Source organism: Oncorhynchus keta, unplaced genomic scaffold, assembly GCF_023373465.1.
Source record: "Oncorhynchus keta strain PuntledgeMale-10-30-2019 unplaced genomic scaffold, Oket_V2 Un_contig_14416_pilon_pilon, whole genome shotgun sequence".
NCBI lineage: Eukaryota > Metazoa > Chordata > Actinopteri > Salmoniformes > Salmonidae > Oncorhynchus > Oncorhynchus keta.
Genome location: NW_026278732.1, coordinates 26,143 through 45,811, shown reverse-complemented (window position 1 = coordinate 45,811; position 19,669 = coordinate 26,143). Strand labels below are relative to the sequence as shown.

General features: G+C 49.9%; 1 protein-coding gene and 2 long non-coding RNA genes across 4 annotated transcripts in view; all 3 read right to left on the bottom strand.

The window, feature by feature from the left end:
* Nucleotides 1-146: 146 nt before the first annotated feature.
* Nucleotides 147-4,400, bottom strand: LOC127918523 (uncharacterized). Of its 2 annotated transcripts, none has more exons than XR_008100311.1 (3): nt 3,790-4,400; nt 2,561-2,607; nt 147-257 (listed from the first exon to the last, which is right to left on the bottom strand). It is a non-coding gene; the product is annotated as an uncharacterized LOC127918523 (long non-coding RNA). The 2 variants fall into 2 exon arrangements; XR_008100312.1 differs by lacking the exon at nt 2,561-2,607 and adding an exon at nt 2,474-2,520.
* Nucleotides 4,401-4,614: 214 nt separating this feature from the next.
* LOC127918520 (uncharacterized protein KIAA0930 homolog) overlaps nt 4,615-19,669 on the bottom strand; it is a 30,680-nt gene continuing 15,625 nt past the window's right edge. Inside the window, exon 3 of the mRNA XM_052501839.1 lies at nt 4,615-4,785. Within this exon, the coding sequence (XP_052357799.1) occupies nt 4,622-4,785 (164 nt within the window). The 3' untranslated portion in view covers nt 4,615-4,621. The remainder of the gene's footprint in view (nt 4,786-19,669) is intronic.
* Nucleotides 9,004-11,599, bottom strand: LOC127918521 (uncharacterized). The gene is made up of 3 exons (XR_008100310.1): nt 11,271-11,599; nt 9,985-10,066; nt 9,004-9,411 (listed from the first exon to the last, which is right to left on the bottom strand). It is a non-coding gene; the product is annotated as an uncharacterized LOC127918521 (long non-coding RNA).

Sequence of the window (19,669 nt, the reverse complement as noted above, 5' to 3'; positions counted from 1 at the left end):
GTGTCCCAGAGCAACAGTAACACACCACACACACTGTACTATACTGTGTCCCAGAGCAACAGTAACACACTGTACTATACTGTGTCCCAGAGCAACAGTAACACACACTGTACTATACTGTGTCCCAGAGCAACAGTAACACACACTGTACTATACTGTGTCCCAGAGCAACAGTAACACACACAGTACTATACTGTGTCCCAGAGCAACAGTAACACACTGTACTATACTGTGTCCCAGAGCAACAGTAACACACACTGTACTATACTGTGTCCCAGAGCAACAGTAACACACACTGTACTATACTGTGTCCCAGAGCAACAGTAACACACTGTACTATACTGTGTCCCAGAGCAACAGTAACACACTGTACTATACTGTGTCCCAGAGCAACAGTAACACACACTGTACTATTCCGTTGTCTCAGAGCAACAGTAACACACACTGTACTATACTGTGTCCCAGAGCAACAGTAACACACACTGTACTATACTGTGTCCCAGAGCAACAGTAACACACACTGTACTATACTGTGTCCCAGAGCAGCAGTAACACACTGTACTATACTGTGTCCCAGAGCAACAGTAACACACACTATACTATACTGTGTCCCAGAGCAACAGTAACACACTGTACTATACTGTGTCCCAGAGCAACAGTAACACACTGTACTATACTGTGTCCCAGAGCAACAGTAACACACACTATACTATACTGTGTCCCAGAGCAACAGTAACACACACTGTACTATACTGTGTCCCAGAGCAACAGTAACACACTATACTATACTGTGTCCCAGAGCAACAGTAACACACTGTACTATACTGTGTCACAGAGCAACAGTAACACACACTGTACTATACTGTGTCCCAGAGCAACAGTAACACACACTGTACTATACTGTGTCCCAGAGCAACAGTAACACCACACACACACTGTACTATACTGTGTCCCAGAGCAACAGTAACACACACTGTACTATACTGTGTCCCAGAGCAACAGTAACACACACTGTACTATACTGTGTCCCAGAGCAACAGTAACACACAGTACTATACTGTGTCCCAGAGCAACAGTAACACACACTGTACTATACTGTGTCCCAGAGCAACAGTAACACACCACACACACACAGTACTATACTGTGTCCCAGAGCAACAGTAACACACACACTGTACTATACTGTGTCCCAGAGCAACAGTAACACACACTGTACTATACTGTGTCCCAGAGCAACAGTAACACACTGTACTATACTGTGTCCCAGAGCAACAGTAACACACACTGTACTATACTGTGTCCCAGAGCAACAGTAACACACTGTACTATACTGTGTCCCAGAGCAACAGTAACACACCACACACACACAGTACTATACTGTGTCCCAGAGCAACAGTAACACCACACACACACTCTGTACTATACTGTGTCCCAGAGCAACAGTAACACACACTGTACTATACTGTGTCCCAGAGCAACAGTAACACACACTGTACTATACTGTGTCCCAGAGCAACAGTAACACACTGTACTATACTGTGTCCCAGAGCAACAGTAACACACTGTACTATACTGTGTCCCAGAGCAACAGTAACACCACACACACACTGTACTATACTGTGTCCCAGAGCAACAGTAACAAACCACACTGTACTATACTGTGTCCCAGAGCAACAGTAACACCACACACACACACACACTGTACTATACTGTGTCCCAGAGCAACAGTAACACCACACACACACTGTACTATACTGTGTCCCAGAGCAACAGTAACAAACCACACTGTACTATACTGTGTCCCAGAGCAACAGTAACACACACTGTACTATACTGTGTCCCAGAGCAACAGTAACACACCACACACACACTGTACTATACTGTGTCCCAGAGCAACAGTAACACCACACACACACTGTACTATACTGTGTCCCAGAGCAACAGTAACACCACACACACACTGTACTATACTGTGTCCCAGAGCAACAGTAACACACACTGTACTATACTGTGTCCCAGAGCAACAGTAACACACACTGTACTATACTGTGTCCCAGAGCAACAGTAACACACACTGTACTATACTGTGTCCCAGAGCAACAGTAACACCACACACACACACTGTACTATACTGTGTCCCAGAGCAACAGTAACACACCACACACACTGTACTATACTGTGTCCCAGAGCAACAGTAACACACCACACACACTGTACTATACTGTGTCCCAGAGCAACAGTAACACACTGTACTATACTGTGTCCCAGAGCAACAGTAACACACTGTACTATACTGTGTCCCAGAGCAACAGTAACACACTGTACTATACTGTGTCCCAGAGCAACAGTAACACACAATGTACTATACTGTGTCCCAGAGCAACAGTAACACACACTGTACTATACTGTGTCCCAGAGCAACAGTAACACACACTGTACTATACTGTGTCCCAGAGCAACAGTAACACCACACACACACACACTGTACTATACTGTGTCCCAGAGCAACAGTAACACACACTGTACTATACTGTGTCCCAGAGCAACAGTAACACCACACACACACACACTGTACTATACTGTGTCCCAGAGCAACAGTAACACACACTGTACTATACTGTGTCCCAGAGCAACAGTAACACACACACTATACTATACTGTGTCCCAGAGCAACAGTAACACCACACACACACACTGTACTATACTGTGTCCCAGAGCAACAGTAACACACACTGTACTATATTGTGTCCCAGAGCAACAGTAACACACACTGTACTATACTGTGTCCCAGAGCAACAGTAACACACACTGTACTATACTGTGTCCCAGAGCAACAGTAACACACACTGTACTATACTGTGTCCCAGAGCAACAGTAACACACTGTACTATACTGTGTCACAGAGCAACAGTAACACACACACTGTACTATACTGTGTCCCAGAGCAACAGTAACACACACTGTACTATACTGTGTCCTGCGAGCAACAGTAACACACACTGTACTATACTGTGTCCCAGAGCAACAGTAACACACACTGTACTATACTGTGTCCCAGAGCAACAGTAACACCACACACACACTGTACTATACTGTGTCCCAGAGCAACAGTAACACACACTGTACTATACTGTGTCCCAGAGCAACAGTAACACCACACACACACTGTACTATACTGTGTCCCAGAGCAACATTAACACCACACACACACTGTACTATACTGTGTCCCAGAGCAACAGTAACACACACTGTACTATACTGTGTCCCAGAGCAACAGTAACACACTGTACTATACTGTGTCCCAGAGCAACAGTAACACACACTGTACTATACTGTGTCCCAGAGCAACAGTAACACACAGTACTATACTGTGTCCCAGAGCAACAGTAACACACACTGTACTATACTGTGTCCCAGAGCAACAGTAACACCACACACACACAGTACTATACTGTGTCCCAGAGCAACAGTAACACACACTGTACTATACTGTGTCCCAGAGCAACAGTAACACCACACACACACTGTACTATACTGTGTCCCAGAGCAACAGTAACACCACACACACACACACTGTACTATACTGTGTCCCAGAGCAACAGTAACACACCACACACACTGTACTATACAGTGTCCCAGAGCAACAGTAACAAACCACACTGTACTATACTGTGTCCCAGAGCAACAGTAACACACCACACACACTGTACTATACTGTGTCCCAGAGCAACAGTAACACACCACACACACACTGTACTATACTGTGTCCCAGAGCAACAGTAACACCACACACACACACTGTACTATACTGTGTCCCAGAGCAACAGTAACACACCACACACACACTGTACTATACTGTGTCCCAGAGCAACAGTAACACACCACACACACACTGTACTATACTGTGTCCCAGAGCAACAGTAACACACCACACACACACTGTACTATACTGTGTCCCAGAGCAACAGTAACACACTGTACTATACTGTGTCCCAGAGCAACAGTAACACACTGTACTATACTGTGTCCCAGAGCAACAGTAACACACACTGTACTATACTGTGTCCCAGAGCAACAGTAACACACAGTACTATACTGTGTCCCAGAGCAACAGTAACACACACTGTACTATACTGTGTCCCAGAGCAACAGTAACACACACTGTACTATACTGTGTCCCAGAGCAACAGTAACACACACTGTACTATACTGTGTCCCAGAGCAACAGTAACACACTGTACTATACTGTGTCCCAGAGCAACAGTAACACACACTGTACTATACTGTGTCCCAGAGCAACAGTAACACACACTGTACTATACTGTGTCCCAGAGCAACAGTAACACACACTGTACTATACTGTGTCCCAGAGCAACAGTAACACACACTGTACTATACTGTGTCCCAGAGCAACAGTAACACACACTGTAGTATACTGTGTCCCAGAGCAACAGTAACACACTGTACTATACTGTGTCCCAGAGCAACAGTAACACACCACACACACACTGTACTATACTGTGTCCCAGAGCAACAGTAACACACCACACACACACTGTACTATACTGTGTCCCAGAGCAACAGTAACACCACACACACACACACACCGTTTCACTCTCTTTCACTCACTCACCTTCTTGCCCTCTGATTGGTCGGGGCTGACGTATGACAGCTTCCTGCGGACGTAAAACAACATGTCGTCCTGTTCCCGCGGCGACAGCTTCTCCATGAAGTACGTGGAGAACATCCATGTCCAGAACACGATGCGGTCGTCCTTAAAACACCCTGGATCAAAAAACACGGAGAGAGGTCAGAGGTCAGACCTTAAAACACCTTGGATCAAAAAACACAGAGAGAGGTCAGAGGTCAGACCTTAAAACACCTTGGATCAAAAAACACAGAGAGAGGTCAGAGGTCAGACCTTAAAACACCCTGGATCAAAAAACAGAGAGAGGTCAGAGGTCAGGCCTTAATACACCCTGGATCAAAAAACACAGAGAGAGGTCAGAGGTCAGACCTTAAAACACCTTGGATCAAAAAACACAGAGAGAGGTCAGAGGTCAGGCCTTAAAACACCCTGGATCAAAAAACACGGAGAGAGGTCAGAGGTCAGGCCTTAATACACCCTGGATCAAAAAACACGGAGAGAGGTCAGAGGTCAGACCTTAAAACACCTTGGATCAAAAAACACAGAGGTCAGAGGTCAGACCTTAAAACACCCTGGATCAAAAAACACAGAGAGAGGTCAGAGGTCAGGCCTTAATACCCCTGGATCAAAAACACGGAGAGAGGTCAGAGGTCAGGCCTTAATACACCCTGGATCAAAAACACGGAGAGAGGTCAGAGGTCAGGCCTTAATACACCCTGGATCAAAAAACACGGAGAGAGGTCAGAGGTCAGGCCTTAAAACACCCTGGATCACAAAGTGACAGTAACAGATGAGCGTAAATAAAAAATAACGAGACATTGGATCACCTGCCGCAGGCTACATATTATACATTACGTGTGAAACATTGTGAGGATCAAAAAACACAGAGAGAGGTCAGAGGTCAGACTGTAAAACCCCTGGAACGGTCCTACCACAGTTATCAGAGCAAGAGGAGGACGGGACCCGGGCCACTCCTGGTTTACAGTAAACTCAGAGAGAAACGCTCTACTGTAATAAGTCTAGGTGACTATTGGCTTTGGTCCTCACCGTTATCAGACCAGGAGAGGGCGGGACCCAGGTCACTCCTGGTTTACAGTAAACTCAAAGAGAAACGCTCTACTGTAATAAGTCTAGGTGGCTATTGGCTTTGGTCCTCAGGGAGATGGAATGGAGGAGGACGGGACCCGGGCCACACCTGGTTTACAGTAAACTCAAAGAGAAACGCTCTACTGTAATAAGTCTAGGTGGCTATTGGCTTTGGTCCTCAGGGAGATGGAATGGAGGAGGACGGGACCCGGGCCACACCTGGTTTACAGTAAACTCAAAGAGAAACGCTCTACTGTAATAAGTCTAGGTGACTATTGGCTTTGGTCCTCAGGGAGATGGATTGGAGGAGAGGTTTAATCTCAGGCTTTCCAGTAGAGGTCGACCGATTAGGATTTTGAGACCTCTACTTTCCATCCTAAACGGCATCCATACAGGAAGTACTCACACCCTTCAGGAAGTACTCACACCCTTCAGGAAGTACTCACACCCTTCAGGAAGTGCTCACACCCTTCAGGAAGTGCTCACACCCTTCAGGAAGTGCTCACACCCTTCAGGAAGTACTCACACCCTTCAGGAAGTACTCACACCCTTCAGGAAGTACTCACACCCTTCAGGAAGTACTCACACCCTTCAGGAAGTACTCACACCCTTCAGGAAGTGCTCACACCCTTCAGGAAGTACTCACACCCTTCAGGAAGTACTCACACCCTTCAGGAAGTACTCACACCCTTCAGGAAGTGCTCACACCCTTCAGGAAGTACTCACACCCTTCAGGAAGTACTCACACCCTTCAGGAAGTACTCACACCCTTCAGGAAGTACTCACAACCTTCAGGAAGTACTCACACCCTTCAGGAAGTACTCACACCCTTCAGGAAGTACTCACACCCTTCAGGAAGTACTCACACCCTTCAGGAAGTACTCACACCCTTCAGGAAGTACTCACACCCTTCAGGAAGTACTCACACCCTTCAGGAAGTACTCACACCCTTCAGGAAGTGCTCACACCCTTCAGGAAGTACTCACACCCTTCAGGAAGTACTCACACCCTTCAGGAAGTACTCACACCTTCAGGAAGTACTCACACCCTTCAGGAAGTACTCACACCTTCAGGAAGTACTCACACCCTTCAGGAAGTGCTCACACCCTTCAGGAAGTACTCACACCCTTCAGGAAGTACTCACACCCTTCAGGAAGTACTCACACCCTTCAGGAAGTACTCACACCCTTCAGGAAGTACTCACACCCTTCAGGAAGTACTCACACCCTTCAGGAAGTGCTCACACCCTTCAGGAAGTGCTCACACCCTTCAGGAAGTGCTCACACCCTTCAGGAAGTACTCACACCCCTCGACTTATTCCACATGTCGTCGTGTTACAGACATTTTAAATGGATCACATTGACATTTTTATTCGGTCACTGATCTTCATACTCCACGACGCCAAAGTGGAATTTAGTTTTTAGATTATTTTTTTTTTAATACAAATGAATTCATAATGAAAAGGCTGAAATATCTTCAGTCAATAAGTATTCAACCCCATTTGTTATGGTAAGGAGCCTAAATCAGTTCAGGAGTCAAAATGTTGCTTAACAAGTCACATAATAAGTTGCATGGATTCACTCTGTGTGCAATAATAATGTTTAACATGATGTTTAAATGACGACCTCGTCTCTGTACCCCCACACATACAATTATCTGTGAGGTCCCTCATCTCTGTACCCCCACACATACAATTATCTGTAAGGTCCCTCATCTCTGTACCCCCACACATACAATTATCTGTGAGGTCCCTCATCTCTGTACCCCCACACATACAATTATCTGTGAGGTCCTCGTCTCTGTACCCCCACACATACAATTATCTGTGAGGTCCTCGTCTCTGTACCCCCACACATACAATTATCTGTGAGGTCCCTCATCTCTGTACCCCCACACATACAATTATCTGTGAGGTCCCTCATCTCTGTACCCCCACACATACAATTATCTGTAAGGTCCCTCATCTCTGTACCCCCACACATACAATTATCTGTGAGGTCCCTCGTCTCTGTACCCCCACACATACAATTATCTGTGAGGTCCCTCATCTCTGTACCCCCACACATACAATTATCTGTGAGGTCCCTCGGTCGAGGAGAGAATTTCAAAACACAGATTCAACCACAAAGACCAGGGAGGTTTTATGTTGCAAAGAAGGGCACCTATTGGTAGATGGGTAAAAAATCAAATAAAAAGCAGATATTGAATATCTGTTAGAGCATGGTGTAGTTACTACACTATGGATGGTGTATCAATACACCCAGTCACTACAACGATACAGGCATCCTTAACTCAGTTGCCGGAGAGGAAAGAAACCGCTCAGGGATTTCACCATGAGGCCAATGGTGACTTTAAAACAGTTACAGAGTGTAATGTCTGTGATAGTAAACTGAGGATGGATTAACATTGTAGTTACTCCACAATAGTAATCTATAAAACAGAATGGAAAGAAAGATGCCTGCACAGAATAACAAATATTCCAAAACATGCTTCCTGTTTACAACAAGACACTAAAGTAAAACTGCAAAAGAAATTGGCAAAGCAATTAACTTTCTGTCCTGAATACAACGTGTTATGTTTGGGGCAAATCCAATACAACACTGAGCACTACTCTCCATATTGTCTAGTTTAGTGGTGGCTGGATCATGTTATGGCTGAACACAGGCAAAATCCTAGAGAAACCCTGGTTCAGTCTGCTTTCCACCAGACACTGGGAGATGAATTCACCTTTTCAGCAGGACAATAACCTGGTTCAGTCTGCTTTCCACCAGACACTGGGAGATTAATTCCCCTTTTCAGCAGGACAATAACCTGGTTCAGTCTGCTTTCCACCAGACACTGGGAGATGAATTCCCCTTTTCAGCAGGACAATAACCTGGTTCAGTCTGCTTTCCACCAGACACTGGGAGATGAATTCACCTTTCAGCAGGACAATAACCTGGTTCAGTCTGCTTTCCACCAGAGACTGGGAGATGAATTCACCTTTCAACAGGACAATAACCTGGTTCAGTCTGCTTTCCACCAGACACTGGGAGATGAAGTCACCTTTCAGCAGGACAATAACCTGGTTCAGTCTGCTTTCCACCAGAGACTGGGAGATGAATTCACCTTTCAACAGGACAATAACCTGGTTCAGTCTGCTTTCCACCAGACACTGGGAGATGAATTCACCTTTCAGCAGGACAATAACCTGGTTCAGTCTGTTTTCCACCAGACACTGGGAGATGAATTCCCATTTCAGCAGGACAATAACCTGGTTCAGTCTGCTTTCCACCAGACACTGGGAGATGAATTCACCTTTCAGCAGGACAATAACCTGGTTCAGTCTGCGTTCCACCAGACACTGGGAGATGAATTCCCCTTTTCAGCAGGACAATAACCTGGTTCAGTCTGCTTTCCACCAGACACTGGGAGATGAATTCACCTTTCAGCAGGACAATAACCTGGTTCAGTCTGCTTTCCACCAGACACTGGGAGATTAATTCCCCTTTTCAGCAGGACAATAACCTGGTTCAGTCTGCTTTCCACCAGACACTGGGAGATGAATTCACCTTTCAGCAGGACAATAACCTGGTTCAGTCTGCTTTCCACCAGACACTGGGAGATGAATTCACCTTTCAGCAGGACAATAACCTGGTTCAGTCTGCTTCCCACCAGACACTGGGAGATGAATTCACCTTTCAGCAGGACAATCAATAACCTGGTTCAGTCTGCTTTCCACCAGACACTGGGAGATGAATTCACCTTTCAGCAGGACGATAACCTGGTTCAGTCTGCTTTCCACCAGACACTGGGAGATGAATTCCCTTTTCAGCAGGACAATAACCTGGTTCAGTCTGCTTTCCACCAGACACTGGGAGATGAATTCCCTTTTCAGCAGGACAATAACCTGGTTCAGTCTGCTTTCCACCAGACACTGGGAGATTAATTCCCCTTTTCAGCAGGACAATAACCTGGTTCAGTCTGCTTTCCACCAGACACTGGGAGATGAATTCACCTTTTCAGCAGGACAATAACCTGGTTCAGTCTGCTTTCCACCAGACACTGGGAGATGAATTCACCTTTCAGCAGGACAATAACCTGGTTCAGTCTGCTTTCCACCAGAGACTGGGAGATGAATTCACCTTTCAACAGGACAATAACCTGGTTCAGTCTGCTTTCCATCAGACACTGGGAGATGAATTCACCTTTCAGCAGGACAATAACCTGGTTCAGTCTGCTTTCCACCAGAGACTGGGAGATGAATTCACCTTTCAGCAGGACAATAACCTGGTTCAGTCTGCTTTCCACCAGACACTGGGAGATGAATTCACCTTTCAGCAGGACAATAACCTGGTTCAGTCTGCTTTCCACCAGAGACTGGGAGATGAATTCACCTTTCAGCAGGACAATAACCTGGTTCAGTCTGCTTTCCACCTGACACTGGGAGATGAATTCACCTTTCAGCAGGGCAATAACCTGGTTCAGTCTGCTTTCCACCAGACACTGGGAGATGAATTCACCTTTCAGCAGGACAATAACCTGGTTCAGTCTGCTTTCCACCAGACACTGGGAGATGAATTCACCTTTCAACAGGACAATAACCTGGTTCAGTCTGCGTTCCACCAGACACTGGGAGATGAAGTCACCTTTCAGCAGGACAATAACCTGGTTCAGTCTGCTTTCCACCAGACACTGGGAGATGAATTCACCTTTCAGCAGGACAATAACCTGGTTCAGTCTGCTTTCCACCAGACACTGGGAGATGAATTCACCTTTCAACAGGACAATAACCTGGTTCAGTCTGCGTTCCACCAGACACTGGGAGATGAATTCACCTTTCAGCAGGACAATAACCTGGTTCAGTCTGTTTTCCACCAGACACTGGGAGATGAATTCCCATTTCAGCAGGACAATAACCTGGTTCAGTCTGCTTTCCACCAGACACTGGGAGATGAATTCCCTTTCAGCAGGACAATAACCTGGTTCAGTCTGCTTTCCACCAGACACTGGGAGATGAATTCACCTTTCAGCAGGACAATAACCTGGTTCAGTCTGCTTTCCACCAGACACTGGGAGATTAATTCCCCTTTTCAGCAGGACAATAACCTGGTTCAGTCTGCTTTCCACCAGACACTGGGAGATGAATTCAACTTTTCAGCAGGACAATAACCTGGTTCAGTCTGCTTTCCACCAGACACTGGGAGATGAATTCACCTTTCAGCAGGACAATAACCTGGTTCAGTCTGCTTCCCACCAGACACTGGGAGATGAATTCACCTTTCAGCAGGACAATCAATAACCTGGTTCAGTCTGCTTTCCACCAGACACTGGGAGATGAATTCACCTTTCAGCAGGACGATAACCTGGTTCAGTCTGCTTTCCACCAGACACTGGGAGATGAATTCCCCTTTTCAGCAGGACAATAACCTGGTTCAGTCTGCTTTCCACCAGACACTGGGAGATGAATTCCCCTTTTCAGCAGGACAATAACCTGGTTCAGTCTGCTTTCCACCAGAGACTGGGAGATGAATTCACCTTTCAGCAGGACAATAACCTGGTTCAGTCTGCTTTCCACCAGACACTGGGAGATGAATTCACCTTTCAGCAGGACAATAACCTGGTTCAGTCTGCTTTCCACCAGACACTGGGAGATGAATTCCCCTTTTCAGCAGGACAATAACCTGGTTCAGTCTGCTTTCCACCAGACACTGGGAGATGAATTCACCTTTCAGCAGGACAATAACCTGGTTCAGTCTGCTTTCCACCAGACACTGGGAGATGAATTCACCTTTCAGCAGGACAATAACCTGGTTCAGTCTGCTTCCCACCAGACACTGGGAGATGAATTCACCTTTCAGCAGGACAATAACCTAAAACCTCTACGGCAAGATCTGAACATGTCTGTCCAGCAATGATCAACAACCATCTTGACAGAGCTTGAAGAATTAAAAAAATAATTGCAAATATTGTACAATCCAGGTTTGCAAAGCTCTTAGAGACGTACCCAAAAGACTCACAGCTCTTAGAGACTTACCCAGAAAGACTCACAGCTCTTAGAGACGTACCCAGAAAGACTCACAGCTCTTAGAGACTTACCCAGAAAGACTCACAGCTCTTAGAGACTTACCCAGAAAGACTCGCAGCTCTTAGAGACTTACCCAGAAAGACTCACAGCTGTAATCACTATTAGAGACTTACCCAGAAAGACTCACAGCTGTAATCACTATTAGAGACTTACCCAGAAAGACTCACAGCTGTAATCACTATTAGACTTACCCAGAAAGACTCACAGCTGTAATCACTATTAGAGACTTACCCAGAAAGACTCACAGCTGTAATCACTATTAGAGACTTACCCAGAAAGACTCACAGCTGTAATCACTCTTAGAGACTTACCCAGAAAGACTCACAGCTGCAATCACTGCTAAAGGTGATTCTAACGTATCGACTCAGGGGGATGAATAATTATCTAATCAAGATATACAAGTGCTTTACAAATATGTTAGAATTTGTTAAGCACTTTGACAGCGCAATTTGTGTAGATCGTTGACAACAAAATGACAACAGAATCCATTTTAATCCCACTTCCACGACAAAATGACAACAGAATCCATTTTAATCCCACTTCCACAACAAAATGTGGAAAAAGTCCAGGAGTGTGAATACTTCCTGAAGGCTCTGTATATTGTGCACTACTTTTGACCAGAGCCCATAGACTCAGTAGTTTCCATTCCATGTAGTTTCACTGGTGCACTATATAGGCAATAGGGCTACCATTTCGGAGACAGACAGGGTTCTTCTCTAATGGAAGGAAGCAGCTTCTGACACAAAATGGCCATTCAGTTTAAACTGCTCATTCAGAGAAACACATTCCTCCATGCCATTTCATTACAGTGAGATTCAATTCAGTGTAACTCAATCTACTGAAGCGCTGTCTGGCTTTGATTGCTTCAATTTAGGAAATTCATTATTATTGACAAATAACATGGTGTCAAAAAGATTGCATTTGGTTTAAATAACTTGTATTTATGTGTGTACATTATTCAAAGAAAATCTCCTGAACTCTTAATGCTGACACCATAAATGCTGAAACTGAAGCCTTTGTTCCTCTCAGACGAGTCTAGTTTCTACAGACAGAACGAAAGGGAACTGAAATACATTTCCTGATCCTGATTTTTAATTTTTTAAATTCTACCTTTATTTAACGAGGCAAGTCAGTTAAGAACAAACGATTACATTTACAATGGTGGGCCTCCCGCCAAACCCGGACGACACTGAGCCAATGGTGGGCCTCCCCGGCCAAACCCGGACGACACTGAGCCAATGGTGGGCCTCCCCCGGCCAACACAGAGCCAATGGTGGGCCTCCCCGGCCAACACAGAGCCAATGGTGGGCCTCCCGGCCAACACAGAGCCAATGGTGGGCCTCCCCGGCAAACACAGAGCCAATGGTGGGCCTCCCCCGGCCAACACAGAGCCAATGGTGAGCCTCCCCCGGCCAACACAGAGCCAATGGTGAGCCTCCCCGGCCAACACAGAGCCAATGGTGAGCCTCCCCCGGCCAACACAGAGCCAATGGTGAGCCTCCCCGGCCAACACAGAGCCAATGGTGGGCCTCCCCGGACAACACTGAGCCAATGGTGGGTCTCCCCCGGCCAACCAATGACAACACTGAGCCAATGGTGGGCCTCCCCGGCCAAACCCGGACGACACTGAGCCAATGGTGGGCCTCCCCGGCCAACACTGAGCCAATCGTGGGCCTCCCCGGCCAACACTGAGCCAATCGTGGGCCTCCCCGGCAAACACAGAGCCAATGGTGAGCCTCCCGGCCAACACAGAGCCAATGGTGAGCCTCCCGGCCAACACAGGGCCAATGGTGGGCCTCCCCGGCCAAACCCGGACGACACTGAGCCAATGGTGGGCCTCCCCGGCCAACACTGAGCCAATCGTGGGCCTCCCCCGGCAAACACAGAGCCAATGGTGGGCCTCCCCCGGCCAACACAGAGCCAATGGTGAGCCTCCCCCGGCCAACACAGGGCCAATGGTGGGCCTCCCCCGGCCAACACAGAGCCAATGGTGAGCCTCCCGGCCAACACAGAGCCAATGGTGAGCCTCCCCCGGCCAACACAGAGCCAATGGTGAGCCTCCCCCGGCCAACACAGAGCCAATGGTGGGCCTCCCCCGGCCAACACTGAGCCAATGGTGAGCCTCCCCCGGCCAACACTGAGCCAATGGTGAGCCTCCCCGGCCAACACAGAGCCAATGGCGAGCCTCCCCCGGCCAACACTGAGCCAATGGCGGGCCTCCCCCGGCCAACACAGGGCCAATGGTGGGCCTCCCCCGGCCAACACAGGGCCAATGGTGGGCCTCCCCCGGCCAACACAGGGCCAATGGTGGGCCTCCCGGCCAACACAGGGCCAATGGTGGGCCTCCCCGGCCGACACTGAGCCAATGGTGGGCCTCCCCGGCCGACACTGAGCCAATGGTGGGCCTCCCCCGGCCGACACTGAGCCAATGGTGGGCCTCCCCCGGCCGACACTGAGCCAATGGTGGGCCTCCCCGGCCAACACTGAGCCAATGGTGGGCCTCCCCCGGCCAAACCAGGACGACACTGAGCCAATGGACGGCCAACCCCGGACGACACTGAGCCAATGGACGGCCTCCCCGGCCAACCCCGGACGACATTGAGCCAATGGACGGCCTCCCCGGCCAACCCCGGACGACACTGAGCCAATGGACGGCCTCCCCGGCCAACCCCGGACGACACTGAGCCAATGGTGGGCCTCCCCCGGCCAAACCCGGACAACACTGAGCCAATGGACGGCCTCCCCGGCCGATACTGAGCCAATGGACGGCCTCCCCGGCCAACCCCGGACGATACTGAGCCAATGGACGGCCTCCCCGCCAACCCCGGACGATACTGAGCCAATGGACGGCCTCCCCGGCCAACCCCGGACGATACTGAGCCAATGGACGGCCTCCCCCGGCCAACACTGAGCCAATGGTGGGCCTCCCCGGCCAATTCTTCCATTGCAAAACTACCATTCCAGTGTTTTACTTGCTATATTGTATTTACTTTGCCACCATGGCCTTTTTTGCCTTTACCTCCCTTCTCACCTAATTTGCTCACATTATATATAGACTTGTTTGTACTGTGTTATTGACTGTATGTTTGTTTTACTCCATGTGTAGTTGTATCTGTCGAACTGCTTTGCTTTATCTTGGCCAGGTCGCAATTGTAAATGAGAACTTGTTCTCAACTGGCCTACCTGGTTAAATAAAGGTGTTCTCAACTGGCCTACCTGGTTAAATAAAGGTGTTCTCAACTTGCCTACCTGGTTAAATAAAGGTGTTCTCAACTGGCCTACCTGGTTAAATAAAGGTGTTCTCAACTGGCCTACCTGGTTAAATAAAGGTGTTCTCAACTGGCCTACCTGGTTAAATAAAGGTGTTCTCAACTGGCCTACCTGGTTAAATAAAGGTGTTCTCAACTAGCCTACCTGGTTAAATAAAGGTGTTCTCAACTGGCCTACCTGGTTAAATAAAGGTGTTCTCAACTGGCCTACCTGGTTAAATAAAGGTGTTCTCAACTGGCCTACCTGGTTAAATAAAGGTGTTCTCAACTGGCCTACCTGGTTAAATAAAGGTGTTCTCAACTGGCCTACCTGGTTAAATAAAGGTGTTCTCAACTGGCCTACCTGGTTAAATAAAGGTAAAAAATAAAATAAATAAAAACACTGAGCCAATGGTGGGCCTCCCCGGACGACACTGAGCCAATGGTGCGCCGCCCTATGGGACTCCCAATCACGGTCGCTTGCGATTCAGCCTGGATTGGAACCAGGGCATCTGTAGTGACGCCTCTAGTACTGAGATGCAGTGCCTTAGACCGCTGAACCAGGGTCTGTAGTGACGCCTCTAGTACTGAGATGCAGTGCCTTAGACCGCTGAACCAGGGTCTGTAGTGACGCCTCTAGTACTGAGATGCAGTGCCTTAGACCGCTGAACCAGGGTCTGTAGTGACGCCTCTAGTACTGAGATGCAGTGCCTTAGACCGCTGAACCAGGGTCTGTAGTGACGCCTCTAGTACTGAGATGCAGTGCCTTAGACCGCTGAACCAGGGTCTGTAGTGACGCCTCTCGCACTGAGATGCAGTGCCTTAGACCGCTGCGCCACCCGGGAGCCCCAACACACACAATCTGACAGCGCTGCTGAACATTCCCCACCAGAGTACAGAATGCAGCCAGCATATCACATCTACCTGGGAGGCTGAGCAAACAGACACTTCAGCAGTTATATGAAACCTCCTGCCAAGCGGACACTGCTTCCAGGAAATATCCTCATCAACAACTTCTCCCCTGACAGAGACTCAGGCTACTGAGGATAGTCACACACACACACCAGTACACAGGCTAGTCATCAGGATAGTCACACCTCGTTGTCACAACAGAATCTCTACCCTGCCATCCCTCGTTGTCACAACAGAACCTCTACCCTGCCATCCCTCGTTGTCACAACAGAACCTCTACCCTGCCATCCCTCGTTGTCACAACAGAACCTCTACCCTGCCATCCCTCGTTGTCACAACAGAACCTCTACCCTGCCATCCCTCGTTGTCACAACAGAACCTCTACCCTGCCATCCCTCGTTGTCACAACAGAATCTCTACCCTGCCATCCCTCGTTGTCACAACAGAACCTCTACCCTGCCATCCTCGTTGTGTCACAACAGAACAACTACCCTGCCATCCCTTCATGTCACAACAGAACCTCTACCCTGCCATCCCTCGTTGTCACAACAGAACCTCTACCCTGCCATCCCTCGTTGTCACAACAGAACCTCTACCCTGCCATCCCCCGTTGTCACAACAGAACCTCTACCCTGCCATCCCTCGTTGTCACAACAGAACCTCTACCCTGCCATCCCTCGTTGTCACAACAGAACCTCTACCCTGCCATCCCTCGTTGTCACAACAGAACCTCTACAACTCTTTCCCCTGATGCTGATTGGAGGAGAGAATCACCACAGAGGTTGTTCATCACTGTGTGGCTCAGGCTCCGTGCCAAATGGCACCCTGTTCTTATCTAGAGCAAGGAGAGGAAGTGAGACGAGGTAGGAGAGAATAGGATGTCATGTTGGGACACAGCCCCGTGTCTCATCCTGAGCCTGGAGGAGGACAGAGGAGGACTCTGATTCCAGATCAATACCTCTTCCACACCAGAGGAACACAAGACTGGCTGGAAGTGACAGACACACTGCTGTCTGGCAGATAGTGAGACAATCCTGGAGACGACTGATGAGTTTGTCCTTGTCCTGCAGTGTTGTCCTCTGTTCTCCCCTCTATATCTGGCCCGTCATGAAAACAAGGAGGGAGAGAGGGGGAGGGAGAGGAGTGGTAGAGAGAGGGATCCCTTGGGGGAGAGGAGGGTAGAGAGAGGGGGGAGGGAGAGGAGGGGAGAGAGAGAGGGGGAGGGTGAGGGAGGGAGAGAGAGAGGGGGAGGGGAGGGAGAGAGAGGGGGAGGGAGAGGAGGAGAGAGGGGGAGGGAGAGGAGGGGAGAGAGAGGGGGGAGGGGTGAGGGAGGGAGAGAGGGGGAGGGAGAGGAGGGGAGAGAGGGGGAGGGAGAGGAGTCACAGAGAGAGACCTCTAGAGGAGGGGAGAGAGAGGGGGAGGGAGAGGAGGGGAGAGAGAGAGGGGGAGGGTGAGGGAGGGGAGAGAGAGAGGGGGGAGGAGGGGAGAGAGAGGGGGAGGGAGAGGAGTGGGAGAGAGAGAGGGGGGAGGGTGGAGGAGGGAGAGAGAGAGAGAGGGGGAGGAGGAGAGAGAGGGGGAGGGAGAGGAGGGAGAGAGAGGAGGGAGGGAGGGGAGAGAGAGGGGGAGGGAGAGGAGGGAGAGAGAGAGGGGGAGGGTGAGGAGGGAGAGAGAGAGAGAGGGGGGAGGAGGGGAGAGAGAGGGGGAGGGAGAGGAGGGGAGAGAGAGGGGGGAGGGTGAGGAGGGGAGAGAGAGAGAGGGGGGGAGTGGTAGAGAGAGGGGGAGGGAGAGGGAGGGAGAGAGAGGGGGAGGGGAGAGGAGTGGGAGAGAGAGAGAGGAGGGGGAGGGAGGAGGGGAGAGAGAGGGGGAGGGGGTGAGGAGTGAGAGAGAGGGAGGAGGGGTGAGGAGAGAGAGAGAGAGAGAGGGGGGAGGGTGAGGAGAGGGAGAGAGAGGGAGGAGGGTGAGGAGTGAGAGAGAGAGAGAGAGAGGGGGAGGGTGAGGGAGGGGAGAGAGAGAGAGAGGGGGAGGAGGGGGAGAGAGGGGGAGGGAGAGGAGTGGGAGAGAGAGGGGGAGGGAGAGGAGTGGGAGAGAGAGGAGGAGGGTGAGGAGGAGAGAGAGAGGGAGGAGGGTGAGGAGTGAGAGAGAGAGAGAGAGAGAGGGGGAGGGTGAGGAGTGGGAGAGAGAGAGGGGGGTCCAGGATGCTGACAGCAGCAGGATTTGACCACTGATTTGTCCTCTGGACTCAACCATGAGCTCACCGCTCCCTTCACAGCCTTCTCCACTCCCCTTACTACACAGGGAAGGAGAGGTGAGTCGGAAGGGAGGAGAGGCAGAGGGAGAGAGTGAGGAGGGAGGGAGGAGAGGGGGAGGGAGGAGAGAGAGAGAGGGGGTATCCAGGATGCTGACAGCAGCAGGATTTGACCACTGATTTGTCCTCTGGACTCAACCATGAGCTCACCGTTTCCCCCTTCACAGCCTTCTCCACTCCCCTTACTACACAGGGAAGGGGAGAGGTGAGTCGGAAGGGAGGAGAGGGAGAGAGAGAGGGAAGGTGAGGGGTAGGGAGGGGAGAGAGAGTAGAGGAGGGAGGGAGGAGAGAGAGGGGGAAGGTGAGAGGTAGGGAGGGGGAGAGAGAGGAGGAGGGAGGGAGGGAGGGAGGAGAGAGAGGGAGAAGGTGAGAGGTGGAGGGAGAGAGAAGGGGGAGAGAGAGTGAGGAGAGGGGGAGGGAGAGGAGTGGGGAGAGAGGGGGGAAGGTGAGAAGGGAGGAGAGGGGGAGAGAGAGAGAAGCGAAAGGAGCAGGGCCTGTTTTCTACAACGTGGTGCAACACAGACACAGATACAAGAAGCCTCTTACCTAGAACAGTAGCCTTATGGAGCCTGGTCTAGAGTAGTACCACTATATAGGGAATAGGGCCCTGTGGCTACTGGGAGGCTAGTTGGTGGATGTAGAGCGAGTGGCTACCGGGAGGCTAGTTGGTGGATGTAGATGAGTGGCTAGGGAGGCTAGTTGGTGGATGTAGAGGAGTGGCTACCGGGAGGCTAGTTGGTGGATGTAGAGCGAGTGTTTACCGGGAGGCTAGTTGGTGGATGTAGAGCGAGTGTTTACCGGGAGGCTAGTTGGTGGATGTAGAGCGAGTGGCTACAGGGAGGCTAGTTGGTGGATGTAGAGCCAGTGGCTACCGGGAGGCTAGTTGGTGGATGTAGAGCGAGTGGCTACCGGGAGGCTAGTTGGTGGATGTAGAGCGAGTGGCTAGTTGGTGGATGTAGAGCGAGTGGCTACCGGGAGGCTAGTTGGTGGATGTAGAGCGAGTGGCTAGTTGGTGGATGTAGAGCGAGTGGCTACCGGGAGGCTAGTTGGTGGATGTAGAGCGAGTGGCTAGTTGGTGGATGCAGAGCGAGTGGCTACCGGGAGGCTAGTTGGTGGATGTAGAGCGAGTGGCTACCGGGAGGCTAGTTGGTGGATGTAGAGCGAGTGGCTACCGGGAGGCTAGTTGGTGGATGTAGAGCGAGTGGCTAGTTGGTGGATGTAGAGCGAGTGGCTACTGGGAGGCTAGTTGGTGGATGTAGAGCGAGTGGCTAGTTGGTGGATGTAGAGCGAGTGGCTACCGGGAGGCTAGTTGGTGGATGTAGAGCGAGTGGCTACTGGGAGGTTAGTTGGTGGATGTAGAGCGAGTGGCTAGTTGGTGGATGTAGAGCGAGTGGCTACCGGGA